The sequence below is a fragment of the Diceros bicornis genome, chromosome 18, assembly GCF_020826845.1.
Source record: "Diceros bicornis minor isolate mBicDic1 chromosome 18, mDicBic1.mat.cur, whole genome shotgun sequence".
NCBI classification, from domain to species: Eukaryota; Metazoa; Chordata; class Mammalia; order Perissodactyla; family Rhinocerotidae; genus Diceros; species Diceros bicornis.
Window position 1 is genome coordinate 3,317,759 of NC_080757.1, and position 25,088 is coordinate 3,342,846.

General features: G+C 38.8%; 1 protein-coding gene across 6 annotated transcripts in view; it reads left to right on the forward strand.

Moving 5' to 3' along the window:
- ULK2 (unc-51 like autophagy activating kinase 2) overlaps window positions 1-24,526 on the forward strand; it is a 93,040-nt gene extending 68,514 nt beyond the window's left edge. For 4 of the 6 annotated variants that reach the window (XM_058559636.1, XM_058559639.1, XM_058559641.1 and 1 more), the window contains 12 exons: window positions 2,140-2,285; window positions 4,205-4,285; window positions 6,152-6,438; window positions 7,769-7,956; window positions 8,363-8,466; window positions 13,925-14,074; window positions 15,416-15,624; window positions 17,535-17,713; window positions 18,171-18,289; window positions 18,652-18,809; window positions 21,256-21,391; window positions 22,238-24,526. In XM_058559636.1, coding sequence (XP_058415619.1) covers window positions 2,140-2,285; window positions 4,205-4,285; window positions 6,152-6,438; window positions 7,769-7,956; window positions 8,363-8,466; window positions 13,925-14,074; window positions 15,416-15,624; window positions 17,535-17,713; window positions 18,171-18,289; window positions 18,652-18,809; window positions 21,256-21,391; window positions 22,238-22,296 — 1,816 coding nt within the window. In that variant the 3' untranslated portion in view covers window positions 22,297-24,526. Of the gene's footprint in view, window positions 1-2,139; window positions 2,286-4,204; window positions 4,286-6,151; window positions 6,439-7,768; window positions 7,957-8,362; window positions 8,467-13,924; window positions 14,075-15,415; window positions 15,625-17,534; window positions 17,714-18,170; window positions 18,290-18,651; window positions 18,810-21,255; window positions 21,392-21,742; window positions 21,985-22,044; window positions 22,178-22,237 lie in introns of those variants that run through there. The other 2 variants (XM_058559640.1, XM_058559638.1) reach the window with 2 other exon arrangements.
- Window positions 24,527-25,088: the final 562 nt, after the last annotated feature.

The window sequence follows — 25,088 nt, forward strand, 5'->3', positions numbered from 1 at the left end:
GCTTTTCTCACTGTGTTGACATATGCACTGATAGTGCAAAAGCAGTGATGGGAAAACTGCTGTTGCCTTAGAATGCATCAAGGGAGTGGCCCCCAGCTGTACTGTTAGTCTTTGTGTTCTTCACCACCACACACTTGCAGTGCCAAGGACTGTCTTTAATGAAGCAGCAAAAATTATTATTTCTTGTTGGAAATCTTGACCTTGAGTGGAATGTAGGCGTAAAGCACTTTTGCTGCACATTGGAATAGTTGTCTTAAGGAAAAACACTTGTATGATTGTTTTATTGCAAGCTAAACTAGCCACTTTTTCCATGGAACACCATTTTTACTTAAAAGAACACCTGACAAACTATGGTTATGGGTATTTGTCAGCCATTTTGTTGAAAATGAACTAAGTCAGTCTGTCACTTCATAGAAAACTAGTGACATAAAATTTGAGCTCTTGAGCAAAAATTAGAATTTTGGAAAACTTGTATTCACCACTGTGATCTTGACAGCTTCTGTTACATCTTGAGAGCCATTTCTATTATGTCTTGACAGCCATTTCTGTTAAAATTGGTGACATTTTGATATGAATGTGACTTTTTTTTTTGTGAGGAAGATCAGCCCTGAGCTAACATCCATAACCAATCTTCCTCTTTTTGCCGAGGGAGATTGGCCGTGGGCTAACATCCGTGCCCATCTTCCTCTGCTTTATATGGGACACCACCACAGCATGGCTTGACAAGTGGTGCGTTGGTCTGTGCCTAGGATCTGAACCAGTGAACCCTGGGCCGCCAAAGCAGAGTGCGCGAACTTAACTGCTATCCCACCAGGCTGACCCCTGTAAATTGATATTGTAAAATGTGTCAACGTTTGGAATATCTGCATAACTCAGTCAACAAATATTGTCCAAATGGCCAAATGTTAAAAAATCATACATTGATGAAAGATCCATTCCAAGTGCAAGATACTCTGTAAAAGAATGGAGTTTAATGTAAAGTTCTGGAGGTTACACAGTGCAAAATTTCATTGACATGGTTTCAGATTTCACATTGCAACTAATCTTTTAGAAATGGCTATTTGTTGAGTTTTGGTGTCGTATCAAAGAAGAGTATCACAATTATCTGAAAAGGCTACCAAAATACTCCTCCTTTTTCCAGTTTCATGTCTGTTTAAGGCTGGATTTTCTTCACAGACTTCACCCAGAATAACATATTGTGTAATAGATTGAATGCGGAGACACTTAGGAGACTCTGTCTATCATCTATTGAGCCAGACATTAGAGATTTGCAAAAATGTGAAATAGTGTCACACTTGTCACTAATTTATTTTGTTTGGGAAGATATAATTATTTTTCATAAACTTACGTTACTATTAATAAGTTTATTATTATTATTATTTTTTTTGTGAGGAAGATCAGCAGTGAGCTAACATCCAATGCCAATCCTCCTCTTTTTGCTGAGGAAGATTGGCCCTGGGTTAACATCCGTGCCCATCTTCCTCTACTTTATATGAGATGCCGCCACAACATGGCTTGACAGGTGGTGCGTCGGTGCGCGCCCAGGAACCGAACCTGTGAACCCTGGGCCGCTGCAGTGGAGCACGCGCACTTAACCACTACATCACTGGGCCGGCCCAAGTTTATTTTTGTTAATGAGTTAACAATTAGAAAAATTTCTCAGTTTTAACTTCTAATACACTAAATATCAATAGATATAAGTTGCATAAACAAAAACTCTCTGGGATCTTCAGTAATTCTAAGAGTATAAAGAGGACCTGAGACCAAAAAAATTGAAAGTGGTTGGTATGGTATATATTATCTTTGTTAAAACAAGATGAAAATAAGATTATATATTCAAATTGTTTGGTGTGTATGAATTAAGGAACTCTGGAAGGATACATTAGAAACTAAAAATAGTGGTAACTTTTTGAGTAGGATTGAAGCACTGTTGGGAATTAGGCAGATAGGATACAAGGATGGGAAGGGAGACTTCACTCTATATAATTTTATACATATTTTATTCCATGTGACTATGTTACATATTTTTAAAAAATCTGCTTCGTGGCATATTATTAGGAAGTTTAAAAAAAAAAGACAGAAATAAACAGAGAGTTCTAGAACCTGCCAGAGAGGGAGTCATTTTCTTTTTCTTTTCAGATCTGCAGCGGTACGAAGGTCTAACACCAGCCCTATGGGCTTCCTCCGGCTGGGATCCTGCTCCCCGGCACCAGCAGACACAGTACAGACAGTTGGACGAAGACTCTCGACTGGGTCTTCCAGGCCTTATTCACCTTCCCCTTTGGGTAAGAAGAGTTTAAAGCCGTTGTTTTTTTACTATGACAAATCTGACATGACTCTTCCTTTAGGAACACTGGCTCATGATGGCAATGAGTCTCAGCTGACTGGGAGCCGTATCCCACCCCTCCAACTCTACCCCACTCCCAGCTCCCTCTTAAGAATCTCTGTATAAATCTGCTGGGACCTCTAATGGAAATAGAATAATATAAATGGATTTTATTTATAGAATAAATGGATTTTATCTCCATTGGGTTTGGACTTTAAACACAAAATCAGAAGCCCTAGGTTAAAGTACATAAAATGCCTACCCTGCTTACCATTCAGATTTATGTAGATTAAAAGACAGTAGTGTACATAACAGTACTGGTTTCATTCACCCGAGGCCTTTCGGGTCTGGGAGGAATATGGTGGCAGCTTCATTACAGATGTTCCCACCTCACCTGAAAACCATATACAGCAACAGGGAGAATGCTAAAACAAACAAACAAAAGCAAACAGTAAAACCAGAGCAACAACAAAAACCCAACCAAATGAAAACAAACCTAAAACCACATGTTTGGTGAAACTAAGAGACAAAGAAAATGCTCCAGTTTCAGAATACATGTAAGAAAGGCCAAAGCGACTGAGATGGCAGAATCTGTGAGAAACAGCGTGGTGTGCTGGTGAAGAACAGGTGGTGCAGAGAAGGCCCATTGGTGGCAGATCTCAAAATTAAAAAAAAAAAAAAATTATATATATATGTGTGTATATATATATTTACTTCCAAAGGAGAGGACCCCTACCCTCAGTCAAAACTGCTGGAGTAGGATTGAAAGGGAATGGGAAGAAACCTCAGGAGGACACAGAGGGAGAAGGATTGAAGTAGGAGCCTTGATTGAAAAAAAAAAAAGAAAAACCCCCACAATAATAATGTTTAAAAAAGAAAAGTTTATATTACTACCTCACCTATTGCAATGGTTTTGAAGCTGTTTTTAGCTAAACAAACTTCTTCAAACAAAATCTTGGCCCTCCCTCACCCCCACAGCAGCCCCTGAGGCACTCCATGGGCTCCAGGGATGTCCACACCTTATCCTTGCACTCAAGAAGAGGCCCTTCCTCAGGATCTAATCTTTGCCTGTCTGCCCAACCCCTTGGTCAGTGCCTCTTCTTTTTTATAGACATGTCTGCTGTCTGCTTAAACTCCCTGAAGCCTTCCCCAACTCTCCCTCTTGTTAGTTTGGGTTCTCAGAGGTAGATGCGAAGAAGGTAGGTGCAGAGATGTGCACGAGAGTGATTGGGGAAACACCTGTGATGAGTAAAGAGGAGGAAGCAGGAGTGCCCAGGAAGCCGCTTCAGACCACCATGCAGGTCTGACCCCTGTGGGGAGAGGGAAGGAAGGAGGAGTAGGCAGGAGGAGTCTTGACTAGAGTGAGTTCTAAGAAGGTTTTAGCTAGGCTGGAGGAGTGTTCCCAAGCCCTGTTGCCCAAATTCCCTGACCTGCTGGAACCGGCCTGAATTAGTGCCTCGTCCATGTGCAGTCACTGGCTGGGAGCAGCCTTGGGAGCAGCCTTGGCAGGAGCCTGTGGATCCTGAGGGGCAGTAGCAGGGCTGTCAGTCAGCTGTGCCTCCTGCAGCTCCGCAAGCCCCAGACACGTTGTGCAAACTCTTTGTACTTCTCTGTCTTCAAGACACATCTGATACAGGCATTGATTGGTTTACACGGCTTTCTTTCCTAGTGATCTTGTTTGAAGGCAGGTTGTATGTACTTTTGATCTTAGTGTGCCCAGCACATTGATTGCTCAGTAAGTGTTAGCTGAACTAAATCTTTGCTAATTAAAATTTGTAAACTGTAGTGTACTGTGCAGTTTGTGCATGTGTTGCCTGTTTCCATCTTGTGTTAGTTTTGAATCATTTCTCCTTCTTTTCCCCATTTCCCTTTTCATAGTTGGTACCATTCCTGAGCAATTTTGTCAGTGTTGCTGTGGACATCCTCAGGGCCATGAATCCAGGAGTAGAAACTCATCAGGTAAGAGATGCATTCGGTATATTAATAATTTTAATCCTCTTTTAAGTGGATTTGAGTTATGTTTTTCTAGACTTTTATCAAAAGAACAGAATGATATGAAATATTTTCTCTGCTATCCTGTTTTTGAGAATCTTGGTCTAATATATTTTAGCATATCGTATAGCCAATCAAATATTTTCCTGTGGATATATGATTCTTTTATGAAAGTAAGTCTTAGGAATTAAGTTAGTTAGCTAAATTTCAGTAATTGTCACACAGATAGTGAAAATCAATCTAGAAAATGAAATTTCATTACTTTAATACTATTCTTGATAAGAGCTACCAGTTAGCATCAGGTAAAAAAGAAATATAGATATTTATTTGCTCTATTATGTGTAGATATGTGTAAGTGTAAGATATGTGTAAATCCTATGTTTGTAAGTCAAATTTTATTGTATGTGCTTTTGAGGAGTTGGCTAGTTAAAGGAATCCTGTGTTACTTAAAAGCACTCTTGGGGCCGGCCCAGTGGCATAGTGGTTAAGTGTGTGCGCTCCGCTTCAGTGGCCCAGGGTTCACAGGTTCAGATCCCGGGCGTGGACCTACACACCGCTTATCAAGCCATGCTGTGGCAGCATCCCATTTAAAGTAGAGGAAGATGGGCATGGAAGTTAGCCTAGGGCCAGTCTTCCTCAGCAAAAAAGAGGAGGATTGGCAACAGATGTTAGCTCGGGGCTAATCATCTTCACAAAAAAAAAAAAAAAAAAGAAAGCTCTCTTTCAAAGCTAAGTTTAGTTTTTCATATTTTGTGTTTTCTTAAAATAAAGCTTAGATAACTTTCTCCAGATCATAACATTTTGTCCCTAATTTCATTTATTTGTATGCGTGTGTGTGTGTGTATGTGTATGGCAGAACCCAGTTCTGAAAACTTAAGTACCAGATTTAGGATGAGATTAAGCCAGGAGTGGTTGATAGCAAAAGCTCCTATTGGTGCCTGTTTTCGGAAAGATGATGGTTATAGGTCACTAAGAAGATTTGTATGTTCTTAACATTATTGGTGCGTTACTTGGCTTGCAAGAAGCTCCAAAGAATTTGTAACTGGAACTTACGGCTTAGTGGACTTTAAGTTGGCAACAACAAGGTTTGTGTGGGGGACTTCCCTTGTGGTTGCCAACTGTTCACTGTATCAAGACCCTATCTCTCAGGCTCTTGATATAGTGTCTCCTTAGGAGGCAAGAATATCTGTGGACAAGTGTTTTCTATGTAGAGAATGTGGATACTTCAGGTTTTAAATGAATTTCATTAATGAAACTGACAAAAATAAATAAATTATTCAAATGCTTGGTATTTTATATAAAATAAAATCCAGGAAAGGTATATTATCTTTCTAATTTTCTTTCCTACATTATATATATATATTGAATAGGGGTTATTCTGGGTTAGTTTGAAAAGTTCTTTTAGTTGCTATGTGAGAAAAGAGAATAATTACATTGATACACCCAAGTATGTATTCATAGAAACAGTAGACATCGTCTTGTTCAATGCAGGTTTTTATTGTTTTTATTAACTTGAACCATTTGCTACATAGTTCTCTTTGGTGCCAATTAGACCCTGCATTCATCTGAGTTATTTGCTAGCTGCTGATAAAAACAGATAGTATACCCATCATCAGCTTCTGTCTCCTGAGAATACCAAGGACAATGAACTTGTCACTGTTTTGTAAAGGATGCCAAAAAATAGTCTCTTGCCAAGTAAACAACTTTGAGAATATCTCATGAAAAGCAAAATGTTCATTAGAATTCTCATTTTAAGAATCATCTGTCTGAGTCTTAGATTTTTGCACTGTTCTTCTTCACTCTGGGTTGACACGGCATCCATGTTCTTGGTAGGTTCTCCAGTGCCGCAGGCTCAGTCACCACAGCCTCTCTTACTGGGGGCTAGACTGCAGAGCGCCCCCGCTCTCACCGACATCTACCAGAACAAGCAGAAGCTCAGAAAGCAGCACTCGGACCCCGTGTGCCCGCCCCACCCCGGGGCTGGCTACAGCTGCTCGCCTCAGCCCAGTCGGCCTGGCAGCCTTGGGACCTCTCCCACCAAGCACTTGGGGTCCTCTCCTCGGAGTTCTGACTGGTTCTTTAAAACTCCTCTACCAACAATTATTGGCTCTCCTACTAAGGTGTGTTTATTAAACTCTTTTGTAGGTGGTATAACGTTGTTAAATTAATATTTGTTAAGTGGCGCACAGGGTGCTGGATGGTGAGCCAGGGTTCAGTAACAGACCACAGAAGAAATGGAAACAGACAAGTCTAGTACTTGCAGGTCCTGGAGGAAGTACCTGCATCCCTCAAGAGGCCACACGGGGATGTCAAGGCAGAGCGCAGATAGAGAGAGACAGGACCAGGGGCACGTGCCTTTATTAGGGTCCATGGGTGGAGTGCTGTGGGGTTCCTGAGCTAATGCCAGACTGCTCAACTCAAACTAAAAGAGTGGGGTTCTGGTAAGCTCCACAGGGGTCTAATCTAAGGGGCACACGGGGGGAAGGCCGTAGGAGGCAGGGGGAAACTGTTGATCGCCAGGGCTGTTGGGGAAGTCATATCTGGTACTTAACATTTGCTTGTGACCCTGGGGGCTGCTGTCCAGAGCATGCGCTTGCACAAGGGGCTAGTGTCAGCTTAAAGTCCCTGCAGGCTGCTTGGCCACATAAAATGGATGCGGAGGCAGGAGGCCAGCCTGGTGGCGCAGCGGTTAAGTGCGCACGTTCCTCTGTGGCGGCCCAGGGTTTGCAGGTTCGGATCCTGGGCGCACACCGAGTACCGCTTGTGAAGCCATGCTGTGGCAGCATCCCATATAAAGTAGAGGAAGATGGGCATGGATGTTAGCCCAGGGCCAATCTTCCTCAGCAAAAAGAGGAGGATTGGCAGATGTTAGCACAGGGCTGATCTTCCTCACCAAAAAAAAAAAAAAAAAAAAAAATGCAGAGGCAGCAATACTATGGAGTAGCTTGGCTGAACTCTCAACAGTAGCTCATGAACTAGTATAGTAAGAACATTATGGAAAGGATTCATGATGAGAATAGCTAAAATTTAGGTATAAAGACATCTTTAGGTGGACGTCAGGGCAGCACGGATAGTTTAAATACATAACGACTAGTGGATATAGGTAAGAAAAATCTGGTTTCTTTTTAGGCAGGTAATTTGTTAGCATGTACATTAGTTTCCTATTGCTGCTGTAACAAATGACCACTTGCTATGTGCCAGTCATAGTGTAAGTCCTTCACTGCTGAATGCTTTATATACATTGTCCCATTTAATCCTGAAAAAAAGGAAATTGAGGCTTAGAGAGCATAAATAAACTGTCCAAGGTCACAGAGGCTCCAAGTAGAAGAGTCAGTATCTGAATCCAGGTCTGATGGACTTCAGAGTCTGTGCTCCTGATTGCTGTGCCATGCAGCTTGTCAATTTTAAATGTTTCATGCATCGTAATAACTAGCTTACATGTTTCTTTAGACCACAGCTCCTTTCAAAATCCCTAAAACGCAAGCATCTTCCAACCTGCTAGCCTTGGTTACTCGTCATGGGCCTTCTGAAGAGCAGTCTAAAGATGAGAATGACCCACGGGAATGCTCTCATTGTCTCTTAGTACAAGGAAGTGAGAGGCAGAAGTCTGAGCAACAGAACAAGGCAGTGTTTGGCAGGTAAAAGATGCCAGTTCCTTCCAGCCTTAAACACGAAAACTAATAGTACGTATATTTCTATTGTAAAAACAGCCAGACCAAATTAGTTTAGTAGCTGGTTTATGCCACATAGTTAATGATATGAACTGTATACATTTAGAATCTCTTAAAACCATAGATGCTTCCTGTAACTGTGTAAATACAGAGCTCTTCCTGAATTTCCTGAATGTTCTATTTCTGCCTTTTGTTTATTTTGGTTATTGACGTTTTATCTCTACCTTGAATTGTTTGGTATCTATTTTTGTCTCCTTGTTCTCTGGCTTCCCATTAACCCTTTTATGGCTTGGCTTAAATCGCCCTTATTATTTAAATGTCTGGATTTTTTTAAAGTATACTTTTCCATTATTAACATCTCTTTTCTTTTTAGATCTGTCAGTACTGGGAAATTATCAGATCAACAAGTAAAGACACCTTTAGGTGGACGTCAGGGCAGCACGGATAGTTTAAATACAGAACGACCAATGGATATAGGTAAGAAAAATCTGTTTTTTTTTTTTTTAGGCAGGTAGTTTGTTAGCATATGCATTAGTTTCCTATTGCTGCTGTAACAAATGACCACAAGCTTGGTGCTTTAAAACATCACAAATGTATTATCTTACAGTTCTGAGGTCAGAAGTCTGAAATGGGTCTCACTGGGCTAAAATTAAGGTGTTCACAGGGTTGCATTCTTTCTGGAGGCTCTAGGGGAGAATGCATTTCCTTGCCTTTTCCAACTTTTAGAGACTGCCTCATTCCTTGGCTCGTGGCCCCCTTCCATCCTGAAAGCCAGTAATGGCCAGTCTAGAGTCTGACCTTCCTCCTCTCTATTCTACATTTAAAGGACCCTTGTGATTACATTGGACCCACTGGATAATCCGGAATAATTTCTTTGTGTTAAGATCGGGTGATTATTGTTGAATTGTCTATTACTCTCTTCAGTCTGTCATTATGCTTCATGTATTTTGGGGTTTTGTTGTTAGGTGCATATATATGTCTATAATTGCTATATCTTTCTGATGAATTGGTACTTTAAATTATGAAATGTTCTTTTTTACTTATAGTAACATATTTTTGTTTTAAAGTTTATTTTGTCTGATATTAATATAACCCCTACAGCTTTCTTATGGTAGCTGTTTGCATTATCATTTCCCATCCTTTTTTTTTTTAACCTATTTGTATTTTTGAATCTAAAGTATGTCTTCTGTACATGGCATATAGTTGGGTCTTGTTTATTTAATCTAGTCTGACAATCTCTACCTTTTTATTGGATTGTTTAATCCATTCACATTTAATGTTACTATCGATATAGTTGGATTTATATCTGCATTTTACTTTTTGTTTTCTATATATGTCAAGTCTTTTTTGTTTCTCTCTTCTTCCTTTACTGCTTTCTTTTGCATTAAGTGAATATTTTCTAGTGTAACATTTTGTTCCTTTTAATGTTTTTCATTTAAGTTATTTTCTTGCTGCTTGCTTACTAATATACATATTAAGTTATCAGAATCTGCTTCAGATTTACAATGAAATACAGATGCAGTACTTCTATAGAGCTCTATTCCCTTTCCTTTTTAGTGCTAATATTATTATACATGTTCTATATATGTTAGAAACTCAATGATACATTGTTATAATTATTACTTTTATAATTTTGTCTTTTAAGGAAGCTGAGGTAAGAAAGGAGATTAAGTATCTATTTATAGTTGTATTAACCCTTTTATTTACCACTTCCAGTTCTCTTCATTTGTTTTTGTGGATTTGAGTTACCAGCTGGTGTCACTTCCTTATTTCAGTACAGCTTTGCCCCCACTTCCCTCCTTTGTGCTGTCATTGTCAAATATATTGCATTTCTGTATCTTATATGCCCAACAATACAGTTATAAACATGTTGTTTTATACAGTTGCTTTTTAAGTCAGTTAAGAGAAGAACAGTTAAGAAATATGCAGTTATACTGTGTTTTATACTTACATAATTACTTTTATCAGCACTCTTTTCTTCCCCCATGTAGACTGGAATTTCCATCTGGGGTCAGTTGCTTTTGGCTTGTTGAACTTTTCTTGGTATTTCTTGTAATAAAGCAGGTCTGCTAGTATCGAATTCTCTCAGCTTTTGGTTATTAGGAATGTCTTTATTTTGCCTTCATTTTTGAAAGAGTTTTGCTTGATATAAGATTCTTGGTTGACAGTTTTTTTCTTTCAGCACTTTAAATGTGTCATCCCACTGGCTTTCATTATTTCTGATTGTAAATTAGCCATTACTCTTGTTGGGCTCCTTTGTAAGTGTAAGTCCTTTTTCTCTTGCTGCTATCAAGATTTCTCTTGGTCTTTGGCTTTTACTGTTTTACTGTGATGTTTCTGGGTGTGGATCTTTGAGCTTATCTTACTTTGAGTTTGTTGAGCTTCTTTGATCTACACATTAATGTTTTTCATCAAACTTGAGAAGTTTTCAGCCATTATTTGTTTGGTTATTTTTTTCTGCTGCTTTCTCTCTCTCCTCTCTTTCTGGTACTCCTGTTATGCATATATAGGTACACTTAATGGTGTGTCACGTTTCTCTGAGGCTCTGTTTATTTTGGTTCATTCTCTTTCTCTCTATTCTTCAGGTTGCATAATCTCTATTGATTTATCTTCAAGTTCATGGATTCTTCTGCCAATTCAAATTTGTTGAGCGACTGTAGTGAATTTTTCATTTCAGTTATTGTTCTTTTTACCTTTAGCATTTCCATTTGGGTTTTTTTAAAATAATTTCTTTCTTTATTGATATTCTCTATTTAATGAGATGTTGTCATCATGCTTTCCTTTACTTCTTTAAGTATGGTTTCCTTTAGTTATTTGAACATGTTTAAAATGGCTGCTTTAAAGTCTTTGTCTGCTAATTTTGACATTTGAGCCCTCTCAAGGGGAGTTTCTGTTGCCTGTTTTTCTTCCTGCATATGGTCACTTTTTACTGTTTATTTGTATATGTCATAATTTTTTTGTTGGAAACTGGACAAGTGCATATATAATAATATAATGTAGATATATAGTATTTTTGTACCAATTCTGGATGCTGATCCCTCTGGTCCACCACCCCTTGGCTTGTTGTTTCTGACTTATTTGTTTAGTCTTGGCTGGACTATTTCAGTGATGTCTGTTTGCCCTGTAGTGTGAAGCCTCCACTGTCATTCCTCAGAGGGCACAGCCTTGGGCATGTGTACAGTTACCCTGGGATGACAGTGGTTTTAGCAGGACTCTCTTTGACTCTTTCTCTGATCTCTCAGGCTCTGCCTCTGTTGGTATTACACGTGGCTGGTTGCTTCCACTAATTTCCAGCTGATTGCTCTATCGTTTCTGACAACAAATTGTTGAGGCATAAGTTGTTCCACAGTCTTGTCTAATTAAATTCTGTCCCTTTTGCAGAAGTAGTCTTTGAAGCCGGTCTTCTTTGAGCCTCTTCTGATCATAAGAGGGCTCTTCTCAGCTGTCTCTTTCCCTGATTCTCTCTCTGATTAACTTCTGGATGATCTATTTGTTAGCTTGTTGTTCTCATGGAACTAATAGCCTCCTCTTATTTGCTTACCATCAAAATCTCCATTGTTTTTGACAATGTTCTTAGGCATGAACTTCCTCATGATCTGTTTCAAATAAAGTCAGTTTCCTTGGGGAGTTTTAGAATTCTCTGTTCTCTGCCTCCTCCACCCCTTGGGGGAATCCTGTGCACCATTGCTCTAGAGCTGGGCATGAGAACAGTGGCCCATTTTTCTTAGAGTGACACCCCTGCTTTGTGAGCTGGGTGCTGGGTAGGGTGGAAGCCTGTGGTCTTCATGGCTTGTCTCTACTGGTATGGAACCTCTACCAGACAAGTGAACTGGTGTGAGAGCAACAGGGCCCTAGTATTTGATCTACAGGCTTAGGTTAGAACTTCCACCCTATGAGTAGGTGCTGGGTGGAGACACAGTTCTTACTGAGATGTAGTAGATATTCTTGCCTAAATGTTTCATTTTCCCGAATAAATGTTCCCTGAGAACAATTTCAAGAGACATTAAATGTTTTTTTAAAAATAATTTTCAGGGGCTGGCCCGGTGGCGTAGTGGTTGGGTGCACGCACTCCACTTCGGCGGCCCGAGGGTTCGCAGGTTTGGATCCTGGGTGCGCACCAATGCACCGCTTGTCAGGCCGTCCTGTGGCGGTGTCCCATATAAAGTGGAGGAAGATGGGCACGGATGTTAGCCCAGGGCCAGTCTTCCTCGGCAGAAAGAGGAGGAATGGCCTCGGATATTAGCACAGGGCTGATCTTCCTCACCAAAAGTATAAATAAAAAACAATAATTTTCACTAGTTACAGTTGTCTCACTGGGCGCAGGTCTGCGGTGCTCCTTGTACTTCAGACTGCCATTCTGGAAGTCATTCTTCTTCTATGTGCCTTTTACCAAAAGTCACTAAGTCATGAGGAGTTGGGATAATTTTTCAAAACAGCTTGCCTAAATGACCACATTATGTCTCATTCTCCTTTACAAGTAAACTTAAATTTTTTAGAGCTTATAAGTTCTATGTGAGTATGTGTTATAATTTAAGTCCAAGTTTATGGATGTGAAAACAGATTTTTTTCTTTCTTTCTTTTTTTTTTTTTGTGTGTGAGGAAGATTAGCCCTGAGCTAACATCCATGCTAATCCTCCTCTTTTTGCTGAGGAAGACCGGCTCTGAGCTAACATCTATTGCCAATCCTCCTCCTTTTTTTTTTTTGCCCCCCCAAAGCCCCAGTAGATAGTTGTATGTCATAGTTGCACATCCTTCTAGTTGCTGTATGTGGGACGTGGCCTCAGCATGGCTGGAGAAGTGGTGCGTTGGTGAGTGCCTGGGATCCGAACCCGGGCCACCAGTAGTGGAGCACGCGCACTTAACCACCCAGCCACGGGGCCAGCCTGCAGATTTTTTTCTTAAAGAATGTTTAGGCATAAGATGCATCTTTGATAATTTTTATTGTCTTCTTCCTTTCTCTCTTCCGTGTGAACTTTATCATCATTATTTGAAATTATAAATTTCTCTTTCTAATCATGAAGTTTCAGTTTCTGAAAATAAAAATTCTTGATAGTAGGAAAAACTTAAGATCTTAGGAAAAAATAGGGTCATTGGCTCTTAAAATATACCCGTGAACATCTTTAAATACTTTTTATGCCTACTAAAAATCATAAAGATTACATTAAATAAAGAGAATATCTCATTTTATACATCTTGTGTAATGATAGGTATGTTTAACTAACTCCCACTTACTGTTCCTGTGCTCCCTAGAAGATTTTTGTGAACTCTCTCTTCTGTTAATTAGATGCTTTAAGTTTGTTGTGCTCTGTTGCAGATAAGATGGACGCCGAGAGGCAATTCTTTTCTCTATCTGATTTGGTGGCTCTACCTACCTCCATTCTGTAGTCTCAGAAATGTCATGTTTTTCAGATGCTTGATGTGAAAAAGCTTTGGACAACTTTTATTGATTCCTCTTAGTTTAGTGCTTGGGGGATTTTTCACCTTCTCTCTATTTATCCCAAGCTCAGCCTGTTAGGCCCCTGTGACACCTTTCCTACTTCCTTTTCTTCCTGACACATCTAAGTGCAGTTCTGAGGAGTAATGGACTCTGACTTTTCCTAAAGCTCTGTTGCTATGGCAACTCCTGATCTCCCTTCAGCTTTACCTCACGTTTTTATTCCCAGTTCTTGGTTTGCACTTTTTCAAATTATCCTCAAAAGGTGTGACTGCAGTTCACGTATTTTAGGAGTATACAGAAATAATTCTAAATACTAGGCTTTGATGTGAAGAAGATTCACAGCTGTGAAGAGTTACTATAAAATATTTTTAATGGAGATCTCTATTGAATAAATGCTTATTGTAAAAAACAAAACAAAACACCCTAATATAAAAGTAAAGGTCTCCTTATAATCCCACCCCCAGATAGAAGCACTGTCAAAGTAACTTGTTATTGTAGCCCCTGCAGGAGCCTGTGGTGTTGTGCTGGCGCCTCCTGTAGGAACAGCAGCAAGTTCCAGGGCTGTCCTGTTCACTGTTGGATCTCCTCCACACAGTGCCACAGCCCCCACTTGTACCCATATGGTCCTTCGAACAAGAACAACCTCAGGTGAAGAACTGTCTTATTACAATGTTTGGCTAGTGTTTGGGGTGTAGTGTTCTGATAATGACTTAATGGTGTAACTTAGATAAGTAACTTAACTTCTCTGGTTAAGTGGAGATAACTATTTTCTTTACCTTAAGGGTTATAAGGAGTAAATGAGGCAATATTCGTGAAAAAAAAAAACTTAAAGTGCCACATTATCTATTTATAATAATGTATAATATTATAGCATTATAATATAAATGTGACTTCATGATGAAGCAGCTATGATATATGGTGCTTCTTAGCTTATATTAAAGTCTTATTTTAGTAAATCCAGTAAATTTTTTGAAAATGATAGGTTGTTTATCTTTGTTTTGTTGTTTTAGAATCCTAAGGTTTAACCTGTTTTGTGCTTTGGGTCCCCATCTTTGCACTTAGCCCTGTGTACAGTGAGACGGCTGATAGGCTGGTGTTGTCATCCATACTCTGTAGACAGGTTATGAAACTAAACATGAAGAAAGTATTTAGATTAGACTGCAGTGAGTTATCATTGACCTCATCTTATGTGTTGTACCTTGTGTCCTTTAAGTTCTCTTATGCTAAATAAGTCATTAATCAAGATATCAGTAGATTAATAAGCAAAGGATATAAATAGATAACGAGAGAGGAAGTAGAGCTAATGATCTTGTTTTTAAGATTACGAAAAGTATTAATAATAAAATACCATTTTAAGAAAATAACATTTTATACCTACTGACTAAGCCAACATTAGAAAAATATATACTGCCCAGTGTTGTTGAGGTTTAGTGGGATCTGTGTGCTTACTCATGGCTGCTTTAGAAAGTAGCATAGCAGTTCTTACAGAGAGCTGTGAAAATGTTTATAATGTTTAATCTATGGTAATCCCATTACTGTTTTATAATACCACTTTGCAGTATTTATCACAAATCATTCAAAAGAAAGGAAAGCTGCAGATTTCGTTATAGTGTTATTTCTGGTATAAAAAATCAGAAATAGTATAAATGCCTCCAGATAAGCATCACATATATAAATTTAGTGAACTACTATGCATTCATCAAGTTTTATAATTATGAAGACTGTGGAGCAACAGGGAGAAATATATATGCTATAAATTTGTTTAAAACAATATTTAAAAACTGGCTGTGATGATGTCTGCAAAATAAACATATAGACAAGAAATAAAGGTGAACATGGAAAAATAAAACCTATTCATGTGCTCAAATAGGGGGTCAGTGACTTTCCTTTTAGCGTTTCCTTTGTTCCTTTGATAGTAGGAGTGGGCAGAAGCCCTTAACTCTGTGCGCTCACTCCGGGCACGATGCCACCTGTCCTGTTTCATTGCAGTGGGCTCCAGCAGCTCCGGAGGTTCCCTGTGCTCTGCGAGTGGCCGCGTGTGTGTGGGCTCCCCGCCTGGGCCGTGCCCGGGGTCTTCCCCTCCGGGAGCAGAGACAGCTCCCAGCCTGAGATACATGCCTTATGGTGCTTCACCTCCTAGCCTAGAGGGGCTCATCACCTTTGAAGCCCCTGAACTGCCAGAGGAGACACTGATGGAGGTAGAGAAAGACCATTGTGCGATGTCATCGTAATGTTGATACCGTAGGAGAATGTTCTAGTGTTGGCGAAAGAGCAAAATACTATAGAAAGTTCTGAAGTTTTTTTTCTTCTCTTTAACTTTTCTTTTCTATTTGAAAAGTATTGCTGATATATTTTCAGAATAATGTTGACAATGATACTCATCCATAACTAGCTTTGGTTGATAGGAAGTGACACGCATAGATTTTGTGTTCTTAATTTTTTACCTGAAGTTTATTTACTGCTTATTGGACTTGTAAAGCATAATCTTTGTCCTAAAACCATAACGTTTTATTCTCAAAGCTTGCTTTTCTTTATAAGATAAAAATAATACGCTTAAACTTAGGTTTAAAAAAATAATAAACCGTAATGCCAGATTAGTCGCTAACACTGAGAGAAATAAACCTGCCAAGCAGACTAGATGCTCACATTTGTAGACCAGTACCTTCCCTCCATGGAGCCAGTTCTACAGGGAAAAACATTATAATCTGAAGCACGCTGAGTCTAGAACAAGAGAAGTTAACTTTATGATTCCAAAGACTGTGCCAGCTCAGGTCCCCAGTCTCGACTCGAGGGCAGCATTCAGTGGACTGCACTGTGTCCCCAGTCACTGAATACAATGCTAACTTAGCCTGTATTTCATTAAGATGATCAATTCTCCAGGCCAACTACAGAGCAAATTCCCTCTCTGTGCTGGCACTCTAACATTTCTACTTTGTGTGTGAATGAGAATTAAATATTTCATATAAAAGTTATAAAATATTGCATGCATAATTTTAGTAGTGATTTTTTAGTAAGTTTAGTAGTAATTTTGGAAATGTATGTAATCCAATTTAAGATTGGAAAAAGAATCTTCAGAATTTTTTCAATCTCCATCATATTAGACATAAATTATGTCCCAATATGTATTCCAGTGCATTGGAACACGTAGTCCAATATGCTGTCATTGAACAGAGAGACTTTCAAAAGTTGGTTGGTTTGTTCTCCTGTCTCTAGGAAAATGATTCTCATCCTTTTTTAACTTTGAAAGGAGAATGAGAAACTTAGTCTTATTTCAGATTTCAAAATACGTTTATAGCTAAAAACAAATCTCAAAACAACATTAATATTAGAATACCCTTTTCGTGTGTGTGTGTGTGTGTGTGTGTGTGTGTGTGTGTGTGTGTGAGGAAGATTGGCCCTGAGCTAACATCTGTGCCCATCTTCCTCTATTTTGTATGTGGGACGCTGCCACAGTGTGGCTTAGACGAGCGGTGCATAGGTCCACACTGGGATCCGAACTGTGAACCCTGGGCCGCTGAAGCGGAGTGCGCAAACTTAACCACTATGCCACTAGGCCGGCCCCTAGAATACCTGTTTTTAATGCACACTATTATGTCTATCTGTCCTCCCTTCTTTAACTAAAAGATCACAGAAATTTAGAGCATTGATATTAGAAATCACTGTTAACTAAAAAACCAGCAGAAATTAAAATAAAGGATCTCTGAAATTATAATTCAGTAGAATTCACTAAGATATCAAGAAGTGTGGTTTAGTGTGCAGAGTATCCTTATAATCTTGGTATCTCTTTTGTCATGTTTTTGTCTCATGTATATTGATTTACTTGTTTAGTACTTCATTTGTTACTGGTAAAAGCACAGTGACTTCATATCTTTGAAGCTTAATTGTGTGGGTGCTCTCATACACAAACACGTGCACATGCCTATATTTGGTTTCATTTGTGTTTATCTTCTCACTAGTTTTCTGGAATTTAAAAATCTCAATCTCTTCTGATCATTCTGATATTCATAAGTGTAGAAAAACATTAGCGGTGGCCATGGTTTCTATGCAGAAATGAGTATGCACCTCTTCTTAACCTGAAAGTTTCTAAGACTAATTGGTTTTGCCGCAGCGAGAACACACAGACACCTTACGCCACCTGAATGTGATGCTGATGTTCACTGAGTGTGTGCTGGACCTGACAGCTGTGCGAGGAGGGAACCCAGAGCTGTGCACGTCTGCTGTCTCCTTGTACCAGATCCAGGAGAGTGTGGTTGTGGACCAGATCAGCCAACTGAGCAAAGACTGGGGGTAGGTGCCCCTTGGTCATTCATTTCCAGATTCTTCTTGCTTTCTGTAAATTTGTGTCTGAAATAGAGGACTTGTCATCCACTGAAGATCATGTCTCATTATTAAAAGCTGCGAAGGAGTCTCTGTTATTTCATTGTACTAGATTTCACTGTATGAGCCAAGACTTAGAGATTCTGCAACCATAGCATTGCCTTTTCCCTATAATTTATACTGTTGAAGATATTTGATGGTAAAGGGATTGTATTGATTTTATCTGAGTGTATCTGTTGTATTCAAAATAGACACGTGTTTTTGCATGCCAAACCTTCTCCCTTCAGGAGTTATTTGTGCATTAAAAACTATCAAGGAGAAGGATATTCCCTTAGAAAGGCTATTTTAATGGTGACCTGATGCGTAGAGAGCCGAGTCTGGCATGTTGGTTCACAAGGTAACACTGCTTGCTGTCTTCCGGGTGCAGGCGGGTGGAGCAGCTGGTGTTATACATGAAAGCAGCGCAGCTGCTGGCAGCGTCTCTGCATCTCGCCAAAGCCCAGATCAAGTCTGGGAAGCTGAGCCCATCCACAGCTGTGAAACAAGGTAAGGGTAGAGTGTGACGTCGTGTGACTCCCGGGGTGCTGGAGCTGCCCCTTTCCCATTACACTAAGAAAGGAAGTTTTTGATGAGGAATCACTGTGTAGTTAAATATTCTTAAGTGGGAAAAGATGCTGGCTTTTCTGTTTTTGTTTTTGCCGTTTAATTGATACAGAGAGCAGTCAGAAGTGCTTTTATTCTCAATCTTTTCTTGACTGAAAGAGAGAACATTTGAAAGAATCTGATTTCCGGTCATTTTTTTCAATGATCATTTAGTGTCACTTTCTTTAAATCAGCAGGAAAAGTACATGTCACTGTGACTTTATTTCTGGAGGAAAATTAAAATTCTCATCTCAACTTTTTTTCAGTTGTCAAAAATCTGAATGAACGATATAAATTCTGCATCACCATGTGCAAGAAACTTACAGAAAAGCTGAATCGTTTCTTCTCTGACAAACAGAGATTTATTGATGAAATCAACAGCGTAACTGCAGAGAAACTCATCTATAATTGTGCTGTAGAAATGGTAACCGTTTTTAAGGTTTAATATTTTATAGTACTACTTATCTTTAAGAGTATCTTTTGAATTGAATACCTACTTGACATTATCCTTTTAAAAAGAATTTATGCCCTACCACTCCCAAGTCCCAAGTACCGTGATTACCTCTTACTAAAGGAGTAATTGGACTTAGTTAACATTTAAGTGACACATTAAGTAACGGTTACATTTGGTAAAATTTTATTATGCCTCTTAAAAATTGCTAATGTTAGGCATGATCTAATCTTTTTATAGTTTGCATCTAAAAGCTTTAGCTGAATCTATTTCTGCATTTTCTACTATTGAAGAAATTTGGCTTGATAAAACATTAAAAAAAATACTGCTCTGTTAACCGCAAAAATTCGTGTGCTCAGATTCTGCTTACTGACTTTATTGAAGTATAGACACAAAGTAAAATCTGCTTTTCCAATTGTCTGGTTATACTATTGGAAATTGTTTTCTGTCTCATGGGGAAAAAATTTCTCTAAAGTATAGTTGAAGTTAGGGACTGTTAAAAAAGTTAAGTGGTTAAGTGGGGGAAAAAATTAATTATTGACCAATCTTATTTTTACCACATTAACATAATAGACCTCCCTCCTCCCCTCAAAATTTATCTACTTTGAATTGTACTGTTATATTACACCCTTGGCCTTATTTTGAAAACTGTTATAATAAAAAGTCATATGAAAATAACTTTGGAATATAAACTATTGATAAGAATAATATACATTATTTTGCTATAAACTATTGACATGAATAATATGCATTGTATCACTCTGTACTGAACTAAGACTTCATGTGATAAAATTTTTTTTTAGAAATTTGTGCCAAGAAAAGTGTCATCTCATAAGAAATTATAGCGCTTCTTTCTTTTCTGATGATAAGAGCCATGTAACTTCAATAAATTGGTCTTTTTGCCCTGGCTGCTTAGTGTTGGGGAGGAAAAATTTTTCCTCTGCCCATCTAGGTTCTTCTGACTGGTCTAATAATTAAATTGACAGGACACAGATTAACAGGAGAAAATCAAATTTAATTTCGTACGTACAAGGGCTCCATGAGAATATGAGGCCCAAAGAAGTGACCAAAGCAGGCAGCTTTTATACCGTTTAGACAAAGAAATAATAAATTTATGAGGATGTGACAAGACAAAGAAGCTTAGGCTTGGATACTAATTAGTGAGGAAGCTAAGCAGAATTTGTTTACACAGCCTTCTTGGCCCTTGAATTCCCTGTCTCTGATGATAAGGATGTCTGTCTACTTCCTGATGCAGGGAGGGTACCTTTCACATGGGAGATTGATTTCCTGCTTTCAGGGGGACAGAGGAGGGTCAGAGTGTTCTGCTTGCACTGGCTGTTTCTTAAGTAACTTTAATTCAAAATAATTAATATGCCAAAGTGGTGTATTTTGGGGCGGCCTGCCCTGAACCCCATCATAAGCATGCTTAGAGATATTAACACTTATGTTTAGTTATTTCGTCTTTTCATGGCTCTGATGTTCTGTATCCATTTTATTTATCTTTTTGTAAATGGCTTTAAGTTATTTTTTCAAAGAGACAGAGCATATTGACAAGTAAATTAGGATACTGAATTACTGACAGTCCCTGGCATTTAATGATTAAAGAGAAAATCAAAAAGCTGTTGGGAAACTCCTCAAATACTCATAACTCCATGAATAATACTGCTGTCCTCTCTTTCTGGAAAGCCCCTACCCGCCTTTGCCATTGCCTGGCTAACTCCTACTTTTTCTTTATGTCTTGGCCCAAACGTCACCTCCTGGAGGCTTTCCCTAACCTTCTGTTCCTTCCATAGTGGGGTTAGATGCACCTCATATATATTCCGTAACATCTGGGGGTTCCTCCTGTAATACCATGTATCCCTTGGAATTTAAATAGCATGTTTTGCAGGCCTCTATCTCCCTCTAGACTGTGAGCTCTCCTTCATTGTATGCTCAGTGCCTGGCACTTAGTAGGTGCTCAGTCAGTATCTCTGAATGAATGAATGACTACAGGAGAAAATTCTTTAACTAAAAGAAGCAGCTGATAAGTGGCTTTTAACATTAATTACTTTACTTAACAAAATCTACTTTAATGAAATGCCAAGTTACTCTAGCGTGAAAGTGTATGTTTAAAATAAGTTTTTTTTTTAAAAATAAGCTTCTATGAAGTCATAGAAGAGCCAATTCACAAGTATAAATTTTATGAGTCATGAAGCTCTGAGTATGAGAAGGCTATGTTTGAATGCAGAATAACTCTTGTCAAGAAGCTCCTTTATATCACTCATCTGGTGAATCTTTAAGTTTTATATAGTTTGGTAGATTATGTCATTTTGTCAAAATGTGTTAATTTTAGATAGATTCCATTTAAAGCTGCATTGTCCAAATGGATTTGTATTTTGGAAAAGTTGAGAATCTTCTCGTTTTTGTTGACTGGCTCCAGGTTCAATCTGCAGCCCTGGATGAGATGTTTCAGCAGACTGAAGATATTGTTTATCGCTATCATAAAGCAGCCCTTCTTTTGGAAGGCCTCACTAAGATTCTCCAGGACCCTGCAGATATTGAAAATGTACATAAATGTAAGTTGACTTAGAAAGTAGTGTGTTTGTTGAGTGCAATCTAGTTGTCTGCTACAGGTACAGTAGGAAGAGCTTGGGGTTTGGAATCCTACTCCTGGGTTTGAATCTTGGATTTCCAACCTTGGGCAAATTACTTATCCTTTCTGTGGTCTCAGTTTCTTCTTCTAAAAGATGAGGGAACAATGCCTGCCTTGCGTAGTTGTGAGGATTAGAGATAATGCTTGTAAAGTACTCATCGCTTTTGTCATCAGTCTTTAGATTTCTGCACTGCATTACTGTGTTGGTGGGTGTGTGTTCGTGTATGTAGAGAACTTTGTTTTTATTATTAAATAATAATGCAACTATTTTAAGCTTTGTGGGCTTAGTGACTGAAGAATCCTGTGAAGACCCTCTGTACTTCAGATTTGGTATAGACAGCAGAGTGGAGACTGACAGCACACCAGGATGGTATTATCACTTATCACATATAAGCCCCCTGGTCTGGTTATTGAAGAGGAGTGGTGGACCCCTTGGAGTAGATGTGGTCATACCACATTTTGAAGAGCCACATGGGGATGGCGGTTCTAAAATTATTTGCAATTGTGAGCAAGCTAGCTGTTAAAACCTAAATGTTCTTTATTTGACATGCTAATCTAAATTTTACCACTGTGCAGCACCAAGCTAGAAATCATATCTAAACAATTACCAGGCAGAAAGAAGAAAAATATTCAGAACTGTTAACTTTGGGGCAAAGATGGAACAGAGATGAGGATGTAGGTAGAGAATTAGTGATTTTTTTTTTATTAGTTCTTCTTTCCTTGGTTTTAAAAATATAATGATTTTCATTATGAATTTTTTTATTTCTAGATAAATCTAGTATTGAAAGAAGATTGTCAGCACTCTGCTATAGCGCCTCAACCATGTGAGCGGCAGCAGGCTTGTCCCATGGACCAGTATGAGGGGAGACGGCTGGGAGTGTAGCTTGGATTCTGTCGTCCCATCCCCAGGAAACTGAAGTTTCTTACCTGGTGACTACCAAAGAGCAAGCAGTGATTTCAAAAAGGAAAAACAACCCAAAAACTACATATTTGTAGGAAATCTGCCTTATCGGAGAAGCTACCCCTTCCCTCTTTCTTTGTAGAAGCAGACACAAGAGTATTCCACTTGGCTCTCAGTTTGAACTTGGTAAATAAATGCACCTTAGAACTAGAATTATCAGTACAGTTATTCTTAAGGATAATTAAGAAGGAAACAAAGTGAGTGGCTCTTCACTCAGTTTACCAGAGCAGTGTGTGAAATTCCACGTGTTTACTGAGGTATAAAAGTAAAAAAACCTACATCTCATCCAGGCAGTTTGATATGTGGGGTGAGTTTGTCTAAATCTGAGCATGCATCCTTAACCACCTCAGGAAGAAATAGCTTAAGAAGAAGCAAAAGATGGCTCTTGGAAGAAATTGTGAAATCTTCAATTTGATCTAATATGGACACATGTTAATCTTCCAAAATCTTTCATATTGCACTAATTTATTAAAACAACCGTGTGTTGGATTTTGCAATTTAAAACTAACTGCGGCACAATGGACTTGTTTAAAATATTTTACTTGATTATATACACGTACCCTTTCCAGAATTCACATGTAATCTCTAGTGAACTTTTCAATGGTAAAAACTTGTGTTCATGTGAACCTTCGCATTTTTTTAACCTATTCATCTACACTTGCAGATCTTCTCAGCAATATTTTTGAGTTGCTGGTTGTTTGCTTTTGGTTGCATTTTTTGTGCATGTAGAATGTGCATTGATGCCTGTGACCTCTAGGTTTATTAAAGGCTGGGTTTGTTTGGGCAGTGTTAGAAAAAATATCAGTCAAGAGATTCTCTCAAGAATTTTAATAGGGCCAAAACAAAGTTGGTGATCTGAAGGCTTGTTAGTGATGTGGAGTTTCTACATGAAGTTAGTGAAAAATGAGGTTTGTTTTCTATTAGGAAAATGGGCAGCTCTCTTCAGCCTAATGTGTATTTTTCATGTTAATCCTGACAGTTCACCAAACAGCTAGTCATGGAGAATGCAGGCAGTTAACATCCCTCCAGAAATGGTTCCTACATTGTATATTACTTGGTTTCTTTTACTTACCTGCTTGAATACTTGAATAAACCATTCTCCAGTTTTAATCTTTTTACTTTAATCCCTTTAGGTAATATAATCTGAACTCGGACGAATTGCACAGAAACTCTTTGGCATTAATCTAATTTTAGTGTACTGATAAAAACAAAATATGGTTTTCCTTTACTTTGACAAAGTAATGTAATTTTTACCTTATTTATCTCTATGAAATTCCAGCAATTAATTTGAACATTTATTTATATGATGTTTGTATTTTTAGGTCTTTAATACAGTGTTTCTACCTCTCATTTGTAACTGCATGCATTATTCTTGAAACTAGGTAAAACTCACTGAATTGTTGTGTAATAACCTTTTTATTATTGCCTGTACAGATGTATATTAAGGTAAAATAAAACTGACAAAGTGTTTCTAGGGTAAAGCTGGGTCCGTATTACGTGGCTTGTCAGGCCAGGTCCTTCCTTAGTGAGTTTGGAGGTTTGGTCATTAATATCCTTTGTCCTGTCCCCAGGATTTCAGATTCTCAGTGACTGTCACGCAGGCTGCCAGGAATGTAGACTTTAGTGAGGGTTCCTACCCCTCCCTGCAGGAGTTCGAACCACTATTGTTAGTGATATTCTATTTTGTATAATTTTTTCGAGTATACAGGGTGATTTCCTTTATGTTCTCTCAGATATCACCCGTGTTTTCTCAGTGGAGCCTCCAAGGGGCTGGGTTCATTCTGGCCCCTCCTCCCCTCCCATTTTTTTTTAAACACAGGATGAAACAGGTTCACAGTAAGTGATTGATCTGAAGTCAGGTGACTAAGGAAGTGGTTAAGCCATGCTTTGTGACTTCCAAGTTCATTCTTCCTCTTGTGTAATAAAGGTCTGTGGTAGATCGTATGTGTGAAACCGTGAAGTCTGAACAACAGAGGAGAACAAACTGTGAATTCATGAATAATGGTTCTGATTATACTTCCATTATCAAGGCCAGTTGTTTTAAGAGAGTTTGCCTTGATTATAGCAATAATAAACAAATGCTTTATGTTTCCACGAGTATTTTTTAATTTCATATCATGTATTTCGTAAAATAGCAATGGACCATCCACATAGTCATGAGTTGAAACCTATATTCAAGCCATAACTTGGAAGGTTAAGGACCGTACAAATATAAGTAGAGGAGTAATCGCTGAATTTGCTAATTGGCTACTCCTGTTGTAAAGATTTGCTTTAACTGCTCCCTGTACTGGACCTGATGGTTCTGATAGTCGCGTGCTCCCTGCTCCCTGCTCCCAGCCGAGAGGAATAACAGAGAGCGATGGTTCTGCCCCTCCTGGAGTCGTGGGGAGGAGCTGGGAGAGCAGTTTATTGTCAGGGCTGGATGCCTCGGTCTCCACAGGGTAATAGGAGGAAGTTGAGTTGGACATAGTGGACCTGAAGCCATTGACTCAGTATCTGAAAAATCCTTGAGGTGATAGAAGTGATTTGAGCACAGGCCTTGGAGGAAGACTTCCCACTTTTAATGTAAGCTCCCTCCTTGCAGTTTCTGTCGTCAGTCTTAAGTTCTTTCTGGAATAAAGCCAAGTCGTATTGCTCTAGGAGGCTGCCTGCTGACACA